This window comes from Myotis nattereri (genome assembly GCF_964212035.1).
Source record: "Myotis nattereri genome assembly, chromosome: 6".
Classification (NCBI taxonomy): domain Eukaryota; kingdom Metazoa; phylum Chordata; class Mammalia; order Chiroptera; family Vespertilionidae; genus Myotis; species Myotis nattereri.
This window is the reverse complement of record NC_138081.1, coordinates 34,876,538-34,894,272: the sequence shown is the minus strand read 5'-3', so window position 1 is coordinate 34,894,272 and position 17,735 is coordinate 34,876,538. Positions and strand designations below refer to the sequence as shown.

The 17,735-nt window shown below is 41.5% G+C and overlaps 1 protein-coding gene across 1 annotated transcript; it reads right to left on the bottom strand.

The window, feature by feature from the left end:
* Positions 1-371: 371 nt before the first annotated feature.
* Positions 372-15,828, bottom strand: OGFRL1 (opioid growth factor receptor like 1; the record flags this gene model as incomplete). The annotated part of the gene is made up of 7 exons (XM_081094488.1): positions 372-1,771; positions 6,136-6,281; positions 6,387-6,453; positions 6,551-6,629; positions 10,474-10,555; positions 10,714-10,800; positions 15,580-15,828. The coding sequence occupies 7 exons, from the start codon at positions 15,826-15,828 to the stop codon at positions 1,108-1,110; spliced, it is 1,374 nt and encodes a 457-aa protein (XP_080950614.1). The 3' UTR covers positions 372-1,107.
* Positions 15,829-17,735: the final 1,907 nt, after the last annotated feature.

The following is a 17,735-nucleotide window of genomic DNA, read 5'->3' as shown; positions in this document are numbered from 1 at the left end:
TAAAGGTTGTCGGTTCAATTCTCTGTCAGGGCACATACCTAGGGTTGTGAGTTCGATCTCCAGATATTTTTCTCTCACATCGATGGTGCTCCCCCTCCCCCCCCTTGGATGAGGATTTAAATAAATAAATAATTTAAAAATATACTATAAGCAATATTGTTAATTTCATAATCCTCATAACACTGAGATAGTCATGGTTTTAGGGACCACTGCCTTGTTGCCATGCCTTTTAAAAATAATTTCCTTTCTTAGTTTTAAATTCCTTACTCATTTACATTCAGAAACAAAGCACCAAATTTGTAGGGAACAGCCACAGAAGGCAAAATTCTTTCCTTGGACTTTTGCATCAAAAAAAATGTTTAAGCACTTAATACAGAAAAACATTTTTATTATTTCAAGCAAAGCAAATTCTTGAAATCATACAGTTGAAAGTCCTGCTCTGTTCCATTTAAGTTTCAATACAGGAGTTCATCGGAATGTACACCAGAAACGCAGCTGCTGGCTGACAAGATAGTGGGTGCGGGTGAGTGCAGAGAGGGGAGAGGAAAAGACAGCAAGACTGACAAATGAGTGGTGGGGTGTGGGGGGGTTACAGCTCCCCAAGAGCATCCATTTCATCTAAAATAAATATGCTGAGGTATTGTAATGAAAACAATCCAAATTACTTTCTGATTAGAAATCCAAATTACTCCTAGATTCTACCAGCTAAAAAAGAACAAAGGAATCCATAAAACAGGCAAAGGTGTGGCAACATAATGAAATTATCCTCTTGGTTTTCTTCAAGTAGACTGTAACCTCTCAAAATAATTTATTTGATATCCCAAGTACTGCACCAATATTTCCAGATACATGAAAATAATTATAATTATTGTACACAGAATTTGTAAACTCACATCCTAAAAGTGTTACTGAATACATTCATTTACTGGGTCTTGTCTTAAACATCTGATTAAACTTAATATCCAGGAAAAAAAAACAACAAAATGCTTACAACATAAATCACAAACAGATGGCCAAAATTTGAACTGTGACCTCTGTTCTTTTGGATAAAACTGTACAGCAGTTTCCGCCTCCTCTCCCTAAACTGGTTTGTGGGTTTCTGATAATTCACTGAAACAGTACCTCATCCTGGGAACCTGTATTTCCAGAACTTCCACAGTCTTTGTTATGATTTTTACCTTCATCATCTTTTTCGGGAGGAGATGCACTCTCAGTTTTCTCTGTGGGATCACTCATTGCTTCTTCTGGGTGAGAATTTGAATTTTCAGCATTCCCATCCTCTGCGTCCCCTGGCCTGGCGGCTGTGCTGCCAGGCTCTGCGCAGGGCCTGTCTGTCACTGCCCCAGGCTCTTCAGGCGCCGCTTTTTTGTCTTCAGCTGTTTTGCTATTTACAGGAGCAGCTGAGGAGGAAGTTTTGGAGTCCTTAGATTTTTTGTGCATAGAAGTTTGACTGTTAGGGCTGGGGACAGAAGGGGCAGGCATTTTCTGGGCTTTGCTTCCTTCTGCGTCTTCTTTCCGAGGCGGTCCCCAGATAAAATTCTCTGAAGGCGTGTAATGTTTCTGGGCGAAACGCAGGAGCTTCCTCCTTTCTCTTCTGTCTCTAATGGTATAAACAAAATACTCCAGCGCGCTCTGTTTAATATTGGGAATAGTATTTTCCACAAGAGCTTCGTGAAGAATAAATTTTACAAGAGGAGATTTAAAACTTTCATATCCAAGCTCACCAAGGCTTTTAAGAATACGGGTTATTCTTAAATAGTTGTGCTGGGACCTAAAAGAGAGGATTGAATAAAATGAGGGGCTGAGGAAATCAGGTGGAGGAAAGCAGGGAAATAAAAACTACTGGGAAAATGTTTTTTATGGAAATAAGCCTTGTAATGACTTGTAGAGACACCATTAAGAAAAACAAATTAGAAGGTATGAAATCCTTATACCTCAATGCAATGTCAATTATGTGAAACTCAAACATATAATGTATATTCTCCTTATTTCTTAAGTTCTTCAAATTTGAAAAATTTAGATTAAAATTTATTTCCACTGATGATGTTGTTTCTTAAATACACTGAGGATAAGTGATCTGCAAGAGTATTTATTTGCAACAGCAATGTCCTGTACCTGTCACAGGTTACCAGTGCTAAACCTAAACACAATATTAGCTATTAACTGAGCAGTATGATTTGCAGTATCAACTGTTCAGCAAAATCTACCGTATCGGCCAACTCATAAGGAAAGATGCAAAAAAGCACTCTATCCTGCTAGAATACTTCTAACAAAAGATGCAACACTGACTAATTTAGCAGAACACTTACAGCTACAAGAAATGACGATGGCTCACTAAGGCTCGTATCCTCATTTGCTGGACTTCACTTGCAACAATTTAATCAGTTGATAAATATGTAAGCCAGGTAGAACTCAATAAATAATAGGTACTATTTAATATTATCATTGTTATTATTTAAATATCTGGTATTAAGGACTACCATATTTGTACCTACCCCAACTTAGTAACTCAATTCTCTTCCATGCTTGGCCTCTCTCTCCTCCTCTTTCCCTATCAAAGAATTTTAAATTTTTCCTTCCAATGACATTGACTTCAAAGATGCCCTTTCTCCAAGATTGCACTGTCATCTTTCTCCTGTCCCCCTACTAAGGCCATTATCAGATGAAAGCTTCCCAATTCTATTTTGTCACAATTCATAATCTTCCTCCCCCACTTCACTCAGCCCAATAGTTGCCTTATTACACATGCCTGGCTGCATCCAAAAGGAATCTTCAGCTACATATATTAATCATGTACTGTCATCAACAGCCCAGATATTTGTTTACACAATATTGTAACACAACCATCCCATCACTTACTTCTAACTTCCTAAAACCTACTTTATACCTCAGAAACTACTTGTTACAAGCATTGCATATACCTGTCCTGGCTTCCAAACATGCTTCAAGGATTTCACTTAGGAATAACTAGCAAACTATTTGGGAAGAATGAGAAGGATGTTAATGAATTATTTGAGGGAAGCAAGGGAGTGGTTCCATGGTCTCATAGTTTAATAAGAGAGTTTGGACAAAAGTCTTAAGGATTTGAGCTAACCAAACACTGGAAAAGATAAGTCCAGCAGTTTTTATGGTCACCATCCTTCCAGTTGTTTACCAAAAAACTATTATCTTAACATCCAACTCTTTGAAGGCACGTTTCAGCCTTATGAATCTGTACTTTTTAAAAGGAAGCAAGGGTATTTGGGAGCAATATAAATTTGGGTGAAGTTAGGCCAATTTGCCATTAGTGGCACAACTGAGTTGTTAGGTTAATATAGATTCTGTATAATCTAAAAACTTAGTGACAAAACTCTTGGGCAACATCTGCCTCATATGTCTAAAATAAAGAGAAGTATGGGAAAGTAAAAGAATATTTTTTTAAATCCTAATGAATTATATGACACAACAAAATTTACTATATTTGCCAACAGCTCAATTTCATATATCTGGTCCAAGATGAATGGCCAAAATAAATTTTATGTATACATTTATATCTACACACTCTCCAATTAAAAATATTTATGTAACAGTAGAAAAGGACAAATACTTAGGTTGAAGAGAATAAAGATCAGGATGATGGAACAAAATTATACAAGAAAGAAATTAGGTGTTTCAGTATGATTTGAAATAAATATCACAAATAAACACAAAATGGAAGAAAGAAAAGTAGCTAAAATCCTCCTAATCCTGTGTGTAGTCTTTGGGGTAATACAGCTGATAAACAAGAGAGGTTGGGCTTCTACACAGAGGTAAGGACTTCTTCAAGAAGACCAAGCAAGTGAAGAGAGAATACACAAAAGGCAAGGACAAGGAAACAGAAAATAGAAGTTAGAGGAGATTCCAGAGTCTGAAATATGACTCAGTCATCTAAGGTGATTACAAATAAAATTGGAAATACATCTTAGTGATTGGTTTACATATCTGTACTGTCATGTTTGAAAATATTTCACCTCTTCTAGCTATGGCCACTTGTTCACTGAACATTATTTCATTTCACTTTCATTCAATATTTTTGTCGGCTGGGCTCCTATAAATAAATACTGAATTCCTTGTCTACTCTAAAAAACTCAAGATGTCATATAGATTAAAATGAAAATAAGTTATGACATTTAAGAATAAATCAGAAAAGAAACCAACTGAAGAAAAAAAATGAAATAAAAGTCTTCCTAGAGTCCCCTGTAATTTGTTCAAATCTAGTCAATATAAATTTTTAGCAACTAAACCTCAAAGGAAAGTTGTTTTCTGGAAGATTTTAAGGCAATTCACTCACAGCTGGAAAAGCTCTATGCAATCGCCAGGGGAAGGAAAAAGAGACAATGGGTGGTGGAAAGTAAAGAAGCTGCATGGGGGGCGGGGGGGGGGGGGGGGCGGGGGGGGGGGGATGACGACAGAGAGGGAGCACATGGCAGCCAGGTCAGGCTCCCCTCCCCTAATTCACCCCAGGAAATTTAACTAAAACCTTCAGAAGGGCTCTGTTTCCAGCTATCAATTTGAGGTCTGACAATATAACCCCAGGAGGATTTAAGCTGACAAACATATGCTGTTCATCATTTATTCATTCAACAAACATTTGCTAAACAAGATTGCTATTCCAACCAAAAACAAATTGGAGGCAGAGATTCTCTAAAATGATAAACATGAGTACATGAAAGATGAGATACGACCCATCCTCTCCAAGGATTTACTTCCGCAATCCTTCCTGTCAATAGGCTAGTTGTATACAGCTTTCTTTGACAATATGACATTAGAGCTTAAAAACTCTGTCTTGAGATAGCTACCAGCATTGCTTAGGCAGAGACTTACATACTTATGCTTTAAGTGCCTAAATCAAATTTAACTTTAGTTATGAGAGAATGGGTCTTCTAATCAGGATCATAAAGCTTTATGCCCTTTTCTTCAGTATTTTAGTACAAGTCACCATTTTAATAGTGTTGATTATAACTAAAAAAAAAGTAAAAGAGCCCTGGTCGGGTAGTTCAGTTGGTTACACTGTTGTCCCAATACTCCAAGGTTGTGGGTTCAATTCCCAGTCAGGGTACACACAAGAATCAACTAATGAATGTATAAATAAGTGGAACAATAAGTCGATGTCTGTCTGTCTCTCCCTCCCTCCCTCTCTTCCTCTCTAAAATAAATAAATAGAAATAAATAAAGTAAAAGAAAGGCTTAAACATTAATACTTATTTTACTAAAGTGAGATGAACGTTCTAGAAATATACAACAATTTTAGTTAACTGATGCACAAAATTCTGATTTGTTTTGGACAAAGAAAAATTTATTAGGTAGTTTTAATTATTTTTCCTCTTAGTACCTGCCAGGATTAGTTAATTATAACATGCTAAACAAGTGCTTTCAAGCTGTTGGTTTTATAGTCCAGCACTCATAAGCCACTCTATAATTAAAAAGGAAAAATAAGGCAGTTTGCATGTAAAGAAAATATTAAGAAAAATAAACTTTGGGTAAAAGTATTAATGAAAGTTACAAATATCTCAGCAAAAGAATATAGCAAATCAATTCCAAATAAACTGTTAAAATGTCCTTCAAAGGGTTTGAGATTCATGAACCAAAAGTGGCCTTTTGTTTTTTACCTAAACAGAAAAGATTCTAATTTCCCTCTTTGAATTTTTTTTTTTTTTGGATCTGAGACTGTCTCAGTCTTATAAAATGATTTTTGTGTCATAGGGCCAGTTCATGGATTTAATCCAAGAAGGCGCTAAGCTTGAGGAACAGGCTATGCCCCATGAAGCTCACAGCCTCGTAGAGGGGATTCGGAAAACTGTACACAAACAGTAGCCATAACTGACAAGAAACAAGTCATAAAGAGGAAAGGAGGCCATAGCCGTGGGCAGCGGAGCCGTTTCAGGGATAAACAGCTCTGAGGCAAAGCAGCCATATTTCTACTTGGAATTTTGTTGTTTTGTTTTGATTTAGAATATAGAACAGGGAATAAAATGCATTTCAGACCAGCTTTTGAATTCAAATTCCTGGGTCCACCTGCTCCTTGTTCCTCTGGGAATTCCCGGGTTCCACGGAGAATTCCAACCAAGGGAAGGAAAGCAGCATGGTGGCCCTGATGTACAGCGGGGCTTCACTTACTCATTCAGGTGCTGGAACCTTTCCTGCCAGTTCAAAGCCCGAACAACATTTCCGGTTTTATCAATCAGCTTTATTCCAAAAAATTCTAACATCATTCTATAAGCCAGGATAAATCTTCTAATTGCCTCTTTTGTTTTTTTGAATTCCTAATGAAAAGAAAAAGTCAGCTGAAATGATTCAGTAGTTACCAGGTCAATAAAGTAGCAATATCACTTGGCCATCTCATATAAAATAAAATGAGCTTACATTACCTCAATTTCATATGTAGTTAGTTCTTTAGCATAAAAGTTCAAGCCTTGTTCTCTCAAGGGGAAAAGCCTGTTTTTCAGAAAAATAATATTTGTATATTAATGTTGTCCGGAAAACATACATGATTAAATAGGGCTCGGTTCATGACAGAGGAGAGGAAACTGACCATTGGATGTAAGTGTGGTTGTGCTCCAGCTTCTCATAATCTCCTTTCCACTTATTGAGAACCTCTTCAATGTAAACACCTGAACAGTAAATATTCAGAAAGTGAACCAGACACTGAAAACATTGTTGAAGGCATTTTAAAATTTAACCACTTAAGCTTTATATTAGGCGTTTTTAAATATTAATAACAGCCCACAAGGATATAGCTTTTAAAAAATGAATTCCCTATGCCATACACTGAGTTACATAACAGGCCTAATTTTTTAAAAAGTGATACCTCAAATTGCAGAAAGTTCTATTGAACTTTCTACAGTAGAGTTGGCATCTGTATTATAAACAGTTTTATTGGAACACAGCCATGCACAAATGAGTAACATTCATTTATGTATTTTACACCATAACAATAGAGTTTAATAGTTGCAACAGAGACCATATGGCCCAAAAAGCTGAAAATATTTACTATCTGGCCCTGCACAGAAAATATTTACCAATCCCTGCCCTAAAGGGTCTTATAGTTCTTTAAATACTAGGTAGGGTCAAATTGAGATGAATCCCAGGGAAAAAGAAAGAAAAGAAGGAGGAAGAGAAAGAGATGGAGAGAAGCAAGGAAAAGGAGGAATAAAAAAATGAAAGAAAGCCCTGGCTGGTGTGGCGGAGTTGGTTGGAGCATTTTCCCCTACACTGAAAGGTCACAGGTTCGATTTTGGGTCAGGGCAGATAGCCAGGTTTGTGGGGTGCAACTGATCAATCTTTCTCACATCGATGTTTCTCTCTCTCTCCCTCTCCCTTCTCTCTCTAAAATCAATAAAAACATATTGAAAGAAAAAGGTGTTGAGCCATGGCCAGTATATGTCTAAGTGGTTAGAGTATTGGTCTGCCCTCTGGGTTGCAGGTTCGATCCCTAGCCCTGGTGGAGGCACTTGCTGGAGCCAACCAATCCATGTCTGTCTCTCTCTCTCTCTCTCTCTGTCTCTCTCTCTCTCTCTCTCTCTCTCTCTCTCTTCCTCCCTCCCTCCCTCCCTCCCTCCCTCCCTCCCTCCCTCCCTCCCTTCCACCTTCTCTAAAAATAAATGGAAAAAATGTCCTCTGGTGAGGATTAACCAAAAAATTGAAAAAGAAAAAGGTGTTGAGTACCTGCCATATGTTGGGCCCATGTTATATCTAGTATACATCATCTACCTTAATCTTTGCAAAACTCTCCTAAATCAGTGTTATTATCTCCATTTTACTAATGAGGAAAGTGTGTGATTTATTCAAAGTCACACACTAATAAAAGAATAAATGTAGAAATAGAACACAGGTCTTTCTTGTTTCAAAAAGTAAGTCCTCTTGGTCACATTCTATAGTTCCCCTATAGGAACTTATTATAACAAAAACCTCCCAATTATCTGTCAAGTTCCTTTCAGTAGATGAATGGGCCATTTAGTCAATTTTATAGAAAAGTGAACAACGTAATATTTCTCTAAACATATCTCATTTTTGTTTCCTCCAGAAATCATCAGTTTTTAGTAGAGGGCCACTCTCAAAAGGTTTGGTAAAAAGTTGCTTTTGAATCATTCTGTTGGCTTTATCAGGGTGTTGAAACCAACTACCTCCATAGCTTCCCATTTGTTTTCCCTTCCAACTGCCCCTTCTCCTTTTTAATAGTAAAATACATTCTTGCAGGCTTATGCTTACTGTCAAGAGTGTATGTAATCATTTTTTAATTATGTGTGTATGTGCGTACACATACTAGAGAGGTAAGTGTGTGAGTTGAGATAATCTATAATAATAAAAGCATAATATGCTAATTAGACTGGACAGTCGAACGACCTTCTGCACATCCTTTCAGATGACCTTCCAGACTGTGACGGCCGAGGCAAGCTGCCGCAGCTGCAAGGGCAAAGCCCTTTGCACGAATTTTGTGCATTGGGCCTCTAGTTTATATAATAAAATAGAATAACATTTAATGTGACCTTAGCTAAAATTTCTGACCCCTACCTATCTTATAAGATTTCAAAATAAATTTTTTGGTAAAGATTACAAAAAATGAGTACATTACTTATTGTTTTAAAATACTATCTCCAAAATAAATCTATTAGAAATATCAAAATAATTCAGTTAAATACCGTCATATCTCTATATTCAAAATTTTTTGTTTTGTTTTGTTTAATCCTCACTCCAGGACATGCTTAGAGAGAGGAAGGGAGAGAAAGAGAGAGAGTGTGAGAGGCAGAAACATCGATGTGAGAGAAACATCTATCAGTTACATGTGCCCTGATGGGAACAAACCTGCAACCCAGGTATATGTCCTGACTGGAAATGGAACCGGCAACCTTTCAGTGCATGAGCCGATGCTCAACCAACTAAGCCACACCAGCCAGGCCTGTGTTCAATGTTTTTAATATTTAAAGGTATTCCTGTAGGTAAATTTTATTAAGTTCAAATCAGAGTCAAGTTAGTAATATGTCATTGCATTTCTTCAAAAAATAGTCTTACCCCAAGTCCTAAAAAAAAATACTAATAATTTTTCCAGCCAGTGTCACCTATGAACCAGGTCACAGTTCCATTCCGGTCAGGGCACATGCCCGGATTGCAGGGAGGCGTGCAGGAGGCAGCCAATCAATGATTCTCTCTCATCATTGATGTTTCTACCTTTCTCTCTCCCTCTCCTTTCCTCTCTGAAATCAATAAAAATATATTTTTTAAAAAATACTAATAGCTGAATTAATATTATTTCAATTAGTAAATAAAGCAGTGTGTTTTTATAATTAGTAAATACAACAGAGCATTTTTATCCAGATGTTTTCTTCCAAATCAGAGCAGACTTTTGAGACACCAGAAAATTAAAGTGGTTCTAGCCTTTCAGCAATTCTTAGTCCTAACACCCAAATGGTGTGTTTCTTAGTGCACGGTACAGGGAATTCCTCCTCCAAACATTCCACCCAGGCTTAAGATATCCTTCCTCCAGTTAGCTCATCCAAGAAGACAAGGCCCTACCACTGGGAAGTTTTACAATCCATCACCTTTATTCCTGACTCACATTGCTGTGGTTTTGGCTCAGTTTTCACTGAGAGCAAAGGGCAAGAGCCAGGGCCATTTGGTCTCCTCACAGAGATAAGGGCTCTAAGGAGAAAAGCCAGCTTTGCTGATTTGAGCTGAATAAAATTAGGAGTCCCACCATGAATCATAGCATGGTGCCTCAGTGAAATATGCATATTACCATAGCGGCTGCATCCTCTTATAATGATCAGTTTAGAAAAGACCCTATGAGGGCACCTATGGAGTTGTGAAGAAGGAGGCAAGTTTATTTGCAGAGCTGAGTGGAGACCTACTGTATGTGCAGTTCTCTTCCCCGGCAGGATATTGGAACACTGAACTAGGACTGCTGTAGCTCCCTGACTCCTGAATCTGGAAGTCTATAGGAAATTCTAATATAAACATCGCTTTTCAATTATGTTCTAAATAATTTTCATGTATGGCACAGTGAAAAGAATACTGAACCCTGGAACCCAAACCCAATTCTTACAACTGAGTAACTCAACAAGTCAGTCATTCAAGAATTAAGACCTAGTGACCTTACATTTAAAATGAGGAAGCTGAATTTGAGCTCTAAGGTTCCTAAGCACCTAATTTTCTATGGTTTTAAAAATGTCCTCTCCTTCCCACTCAAAATAATGGCTTCCACTACTTGTCAGATAATAGCCACTGTAAACAGGTGGTGGGAAGGTATTGCTAATCCACAGTGATTCCTCTAGAATTTGCTAAGTGGATGCTCACAACTTGAGGGTCTAGGACTTTGGGGACACATTAGACTGTCCAGTGAAGTGAACCCAGTCAATGAACACATGCGTTGAGAAAGTACTGACCATGGAATAAACAAAGAATAACTAGGTACACTTATTATTCAGACTTTGCTTCTCACCAAAGTAACAGATTACTCACCATCTGGCTTAAATGGAATTTTATTCTTATAAAAGCGAAGATTGCTCAAATCATTTTGATACCGGATATCTTTGAAGTTCTGCTAAAGAAAAAAATAAATCAATCTCCAGCATATGCACATATTTAAAAAAAGCACAACGACCCTTCTTGAATGTTTGTTCACTGGCACCACAAAATAAGAAAAACAGAAGGGCAATATTTTACATTCATTTTAGAAAAAAAAAAATTTCTGTATCTTACTGGGTACTGGTGTCTGTATTTGTACAAATCCCTCGCAGCGTAAAAACTTCTCTTTGGTTTTGCAGTTGCTTCAGTGGAATCAGCACCCTAAAATAAAAAGTGAAATTCCATTCACATGTTGAAACAAGATAATTTCATTGAGAAATTTCCAGAACAAACTTAAAACAATGACCATCCATAAAGAAAGCCTAAAAAGTGTCAAGCTGTCCAGATTACTGAAAACATTATAAAAGTCCTTTTAATAATACTTATAACATTTGCTGGCATTTTGTCTTCCTGATTTGAACGTAATAACATTTATCCTAAGTAGTTTTACTAAATTAAAAACTTTATTATTCACTAAAAGTATACAGAGGCTAAATGTTATGGATAAATATCCATCAAAATAGAATTCAAAATGAATTTAAGACATATACCAGTACATTACCATAGGTTATACAACTGATTCTATGACAAAACTTATTTTAGAATACTTTACATAATACTGAAAAAAAATGTTAAGATAATAAATCAATTCTACATAGAAAATTGTCATTAGTTTTGCAATATTTAGCTGCTTTTGGAAATCAAGTAATATTTATGTAAGAAAAAGAGGCTTTTAAAACAAACTAAATAGCTTTCTAAATTCCATCCTTCATAGCACCATCATAAATACACAAAGTCAAGAATAATGTGTTAATTCAGTGGTAATACAATGCAATATAAATTAACAAATTTAAAATATATACACACAAAGAAATGAAAAGCTCTCAATGAACTTCAGACTGTAATGACTTATATGTAGTAGTTAACTCATACTATTTATACTTTAAGGAAAATTTCCACCACCATTAAATAAGTTTTAAAATATAAGATGTAGGTCAATGTAATTTATTTACAACCCATGTGTAAACTAAATGTAGCACTATAATATGTAAGAAAGTGCTTCATATCCAGTATCCCTCAGAAGAACAATGAGACTGATGACAATGATGAAATAGAAGACAAAGTTTAAATCTCAACATTCATTAAGAGCTTTTCCCCCAATCCTTTTCTCATCATCTCCTACCCCGACCTGTGTTGATAGATTGGCTTCGTCTAAGCCAGTGGTTCTCAACCTTGGCTGCACATTAGAATCACCTGGGAATCTTTTTAAAATCCTGATTTCTGGGCCTCATCCTCCGGAAATTCTGTTTCTTTGTTACTAATGTCGTGGCCCCACCCCATAACAAAGAAACAGACTTTCCCGGAGGATGAGGCCCAGAAATCAGGATTTTAAAAAGATTCCCAGGTGATTCTAATGTGCAGCCAAGGTTGAGAACCACTGGTCTAAGCAATTTTTGCATGTTTTTGAAGTGGTGTGATTCTCACTATTACTACAAGTTCAGAGACACTTTACCACCACATTCTCTGATGTTTAACATTAGCTACTCTGCCATGTTACATAAGCAAGGAAAAGCTTAAACTCTGGTCCTGGCCACACTAGGCATTTGGAACTGCTAGGCAGAGTTCCAAAAGAGCTCTGCCTAGCAAGTTTCTGAATCTATTTAGCCTCAGCTACAACCATATGAATCATCAGCCTACATTTGTATAGAAAGCACTTTTCTATTTACAAAGTGCTTACATGTATTTTATTTCATCTGATTCTTCTAATGCACCTGGCTGGCAGTTATTAGTGTTTCCACCTTAGAAACAAGGTAACCCAGACTTAGAGAAGATGAACCAGACCCAGAGTCCAATGACAGCAAAGGAACTAGCTCCCATGCTCTGGGCTCCCAGTCCAACTAGTTAGGTACAAATCAATTTCAGCTCCACTGAAAGTCAAGGGTCATTACAGAAACTCTGGTATAATGTCGACAGCCCAAGACTTGGAAGCAGGAGACTTGGGCTGAGTCTCAACCCTGCTACTTGTTAGGCCTTAAGCAAATCACTTACCTGAGTCTTAGTTTTATTATCTGTGAAATGAAGGTAATGACTCATGCCCTACCTAATGCCCAGCCTTATCATGAGCACCACTGCCGCCTCCAACTTCTAAATGTACCAACCTGCCAGCATCCATCCCTGCTCCTCCAACTCCTGCTCCTTTTGCATTCTCTATCCCATCCCTTTTCACCTGCTCTGGCAAGGATTTTGTTCCTTAACATATTGTTCCTAGTTCCTGTATCATCAAAATGTCCCTCTTTTCTGGCTCATTCCCCTCATCAAACATGCTGTAGCATATCTAATCTTAAATATACACAACCCTCCTTGCCCCAAATCCCTTTTGATTACAAGAGATCCATAGCTCTGCTCCCTTTGATAGTAAAACATCACAGAGCTGCTCTTACTCCCTGCTTCCTTCTCTTCTCCCGTGACCTACCCCAACCAGGCTTTCATCCTCAGCATTCCATCAAAACGGCGCCTGTGAATGTCACTAACAAATTCCCATCTTACCAAATGGTTTCTCAGTACTCAATTCAGGAACCTCCCAGCAGCACCAGCCAGTGAATGCCTCCCTCCTTCCTGAAACACTCAGGTACCACACCTCCGGAGGTTTTCCTCGGACCTCATTGTTTCCCTCTTTGGCTCCTCCTCATCTTTACACGCTCTAAACTGAGGAGTGTCCAAGGCTTAGTCCTCCTTCTGCATCACTCCTTGATGACCAGTATCTTCCCATGACTTTAAATACCACCAGTCTTATATGCTGAGGACTCCAGGACTGGGGTTTCATTCACCGATATAATTAACTACTCAACTTGGATGTCCCAGAGGGTATCGAACTCAAGAGAATTACTGATTTAACCTCTGAAGTTGCTTCCTGCCTAGACTTCCTCACCTGAGTTAATGGCACCATCACTTGTCAAGTATTCACTTAGACTAGGGCAGCCGTGGGCAAACTACGGCCCGGATCCAGCCCGTTTGAAATGAATAAAACTAAAAAAAAAAAGACTGTGCCCTTTTATGTAATGATGTTTACTTTGAATTTATATTAGTTCACACAAACACTCCATCCACGCTTTTGTTCCGGCCCTCCGGTCCAGTTTAAGAACCCATTGTGGCCCTCGAGTCAAAAAGTTTGCCCACCCCTGGACTAGGAAGTGGCAAAAAGTAGTCAGTCTGAATTATACTTTAAAGGGAGCGCCAGTGGTACTTGCAAATGAATTAACTATGTGGAGTAGGGAACAAATGGGGTTGTTAGTCAAAGAGCAAAATTACAAAGGGAGATTTTTTTTTAGAAGTTAGGTGGTGATACCAACATGAAAAACCAATCATTAAAGGAAAAAAGGGAAAGCTGGTCTACCATTTATGGGGTTGCAATTAACTGATTGAAACCTTACTTATCAACTTGGTTTCTATAGATGGACCTGATGGTTGGATTGACTCTCTGCTGGTGTGTTTTGATAACCCAAAATTCTTTAGACAGTTAATTAGTTGGGAGACAAATGGAAGGGGAAAACATAGAATACAGCATGTAGTACTTTCCCGGAGTTGAACTGGCAGTGCAAAATGACCCAGCAGCACACCAGAACCAAGGGGCAGAGGGATATTCACAATTCCAACAGGCTAAGAGTCTGACACTGGCTATATATATATACTTGGGTATACATCCTTCTCTCTCCAGATGATCCTCAGCAAGCTTCTCTCTAGGCCTGTCTTCTCTAAAATGAGAATTAAAACCAGCAACTCCCACCCCACCCCCAAAATTGCAGTTGATGAAAATAACTTGTGTAGCATAGAGCTTGCACTAAGACTTCATGTTTCCTCCTGACCCAAACAGAGATCATCAGCAAGCTGTATGAAGCAGCCTCCGCTATAGTACTTGGGGGGTGATTCCCTTACTTAAGCGAAGAACCTGTGGTTCTTTGGGCTCCATTTTTTCACTCTCATTTGCCCATCGCTGATCCAGAGGAGGGCCTGATGCAGAGCCAACAGTAGATGCCTCTACAAGGCACACTTCCTCAGATTTGGCTAGAACCAGCGGTTCTCAACCTTCCTAATGCCGTGACCCTTTAATACAGTTCCTCATGTTGGGGTGACCCCCAATTTCATTGTTACAAATTGAACATAATTAAAGCATAGTGATTAATCACAAAAACAATATGTAATTATATATGTGTTTTCCGATGGTCTTAGGCGACCCCTATGAAGAGGTCGCGACCCACAGGTTGAGAACCGCTGGCAGTTCCTCCTTTTTAAAGTTTTCTGAATTATTTTCTGTTGCATCAGAGGGTACAGGGGATGCTTATCTCTTTGCTAACCTCTCCTCCAAATTGTATTAGGCACATGATTTAAGCACAGTTGGATCAACAAGTCCGCTGCGTGAAATAAGATTTGTGAAGAGCGCCCTGAACTCCTCCGTTGAAAGGCCTTACTTGGGGGTAAAAGCCCGGCGTTTTAACTTCGGATGGGGACCTTCTAGAGCACTTTTACAGGCTGTCAACGCCCCTGGAGGGGAGAGCGCTCGCTGCCGATCAACTGCGGTCCCACCTTATTCTCGGTAATGTTCACCAATAACACGCACGAGACCAGCTTCCACAGACCTCTAGTTTTAGACAGGGTCCTCCCACCCCACCTTCGCACCACCCAGCTGCGCTGCAGAGGCCACGGAAACACTCATTCAAGTTGGGTTCTGCCTGGAGGACTTCCTGGTCGTGCCCGCGATCAGGCCCCAGATCGGCAGCGATCAGCGCGGCGCGCCAGGCCCCCGCAGGCCCCCGGGTCCGCGGGGCGGCGGGGCGGCGGGGGGCACCGAGGGGTCTGGCCGCCGAGGACGAGCAGCCGCCCGGTGCCCCTGCCCTCCGCGCGGGGACAGCTCGGCGCTCGCTCCTCTCGCCCGCGACGTCCTTCCTCCCGGCGCCCGGGGCAAGGGCGCCCCGGCCCAGCCCGAAGCCACCAGGGGCCGCGTACCTGCTTGGCGCCCGCCGCCTCGGCGTCCTGGTCCGGCGCGGGACTGGCGCGGGGCCGCCCGCCGGCGGGCTCCGGGGGCTGCGCGGGCTGCTCGGGCTCCTGCCCGGGGCCCTCGCCGCCGCCCGGCCCCGGCTCCTCGGGCTCCGGCTCCGGCTCCGGCTCCGGCTCCGACTCCGTCTGCCAGGTGGAGTCGCAGTCCTCCACGGTGGTGGGCTCGCGGAAGCTGACCCCGCCGAACAGGTTGCCCATTGAAGAGGCGGCGGCGGGCGCGGGGCGCGGGACTGCGGGGCGCGGGGCGCGGGCTGCGGTAGGCGCGCTAGGGCCGGGGCACGGCCGCGGCGAGGGCGCTGGGCGGCATCCTCGGCGGCGGGCGCCGCACTGCCTCGGCGCGGCCAGCGCAGACAGCCACACTCGCGGGGAGGAGCCGGCCGCCCCGGGACCACCGCCGCCAACGCTTGAACCCGCCCATCTGGTTCCTTCTCCTCCCCTTGGGCGGGAGCCGGTGCCCGCCCGGAGCCAGGGCAGCGAGCAGCCCACTCCGGCCGGAGCGCCGCCGCCCGGGGCTCCGGGAACGCACCTCACTTGCCACTCCCCCTCCCCCAGCCGCCCCAGCCCTGCCTTGGTTCGGCCTTTGAGGTCCCCAGGGGTGGATTGGGGTTGGCTTCTTATCCATCCCCTTCCTCCCAGATCCTCCCTCTTCCTCTCCCACCCTCAGCCCCACTCCCACTCCCTTGCAGGGACCCCTGCCCTGGGGGTTCCTTCCTGCTGAGCGGAAGGAGTGATGAATCCCGCCCAGCTCTGGGAGGGCGGGCTGGGGTGGACCTGGTGTCTAGGAGGTGTCACAGTCCTCAGCAAGCACCCCTTCCCCTTCTCCCTGCTGGTCCAGGAGGAAAGTAAATTAGCTGCAGCAGAAAAAGACAAAAGCTAATGGTGAACAGGTACCATATAAAAGGAAATCCAAAGCCATGAAGACTGTGTTCAGGGATGCCACCTGGAGTCCCTGTGATCTAAATAAAGTCAAAGCTATCTGTCACTTCGTCTAATGAGCAAAGGTCTCTCGAAACAAAAGGAGCAATAACAACTTCACATCAATCTGTGGACATTTTTACTGACACACTCTCAAAACAGGCATTTGAAGTAGCAGAAAAACTCAAAATCCTTGGCCCCTTGGTCTGTTCTGCATATGAAGGGGAGAGGGAGGGCTATAGAAGTACTCCAAGATAAAATAACATGATTGAATAAGTGGTCCAGAGGAAAGTGACTCCTGTATACTTTGTATTATGACCTTCTGACTAGAAGGAAAGCCTCTCCAAGCAGCTGTATCTGTATAGTATGTGCAGAACTTGGTAGGCACTCAGTAAACATTTGTTGAATATGGTTAGATATTGCGTAGATATGCAAGATTAAATGGGTGCACTTGAAATAAATAGCTGCTTTTTTAATGTTTCATGATAAAATAGGGTACTGAATCAAGGCCGGCTGGGCTGTTCCTAGGGGAAAGGTTGCTCACTTCGCACATAACTCAGGATTTCCTGTTTTCTAGCATGGCAGCAGGAGATCCCAGCTGTGGCTTTGTCCCTAATCAGCTTCTGACCTGGGACAGGTCACATAGCTACTTTAGACCTAAATTTCCTCATCCATAAAACATGAACAGATTTAATCTCTGATGTCTCTTGCAGCTCTGACTTTGCATGATCCTTGACTTGGAAAAGCTCTGAAATTTCTACTAATAAAAGGGTAATCTGCTAATTAGACCAGGAGACCTTCCAGACATCCTTCTGGATAAAGCCATGGTGGCGGGGCTGAGGCAGAGGTGGTTAGGGGCGATCAGGCCAGGAGGGGAGGGCAGTTGGGGGCAAGCAGGCTGGCAGTGGGGGGCAGTTGGGGGTGAGCAGGCTGGGGGGTGGGGGCCGTTGGGGGCGAGCAGGCCAGCAGGCAGAGTGGTTAGGGGCAATCAGGCAGGCAGGCAGGTGAGTGGTTAGGAGCCAGTGGTCCTGGATTGCAAGAGGGATCGGTCCTAAACCGGCAGTCGGACATCCCCCGAGGGGTCCCAGATTGGAGAGAGTGCAGGCCAGGCTAAGGGACACATCACCCCCATGCACAAATTTTGTGCACCAGGCCACTAGTTAATAATAATAGACACCACACACACACAC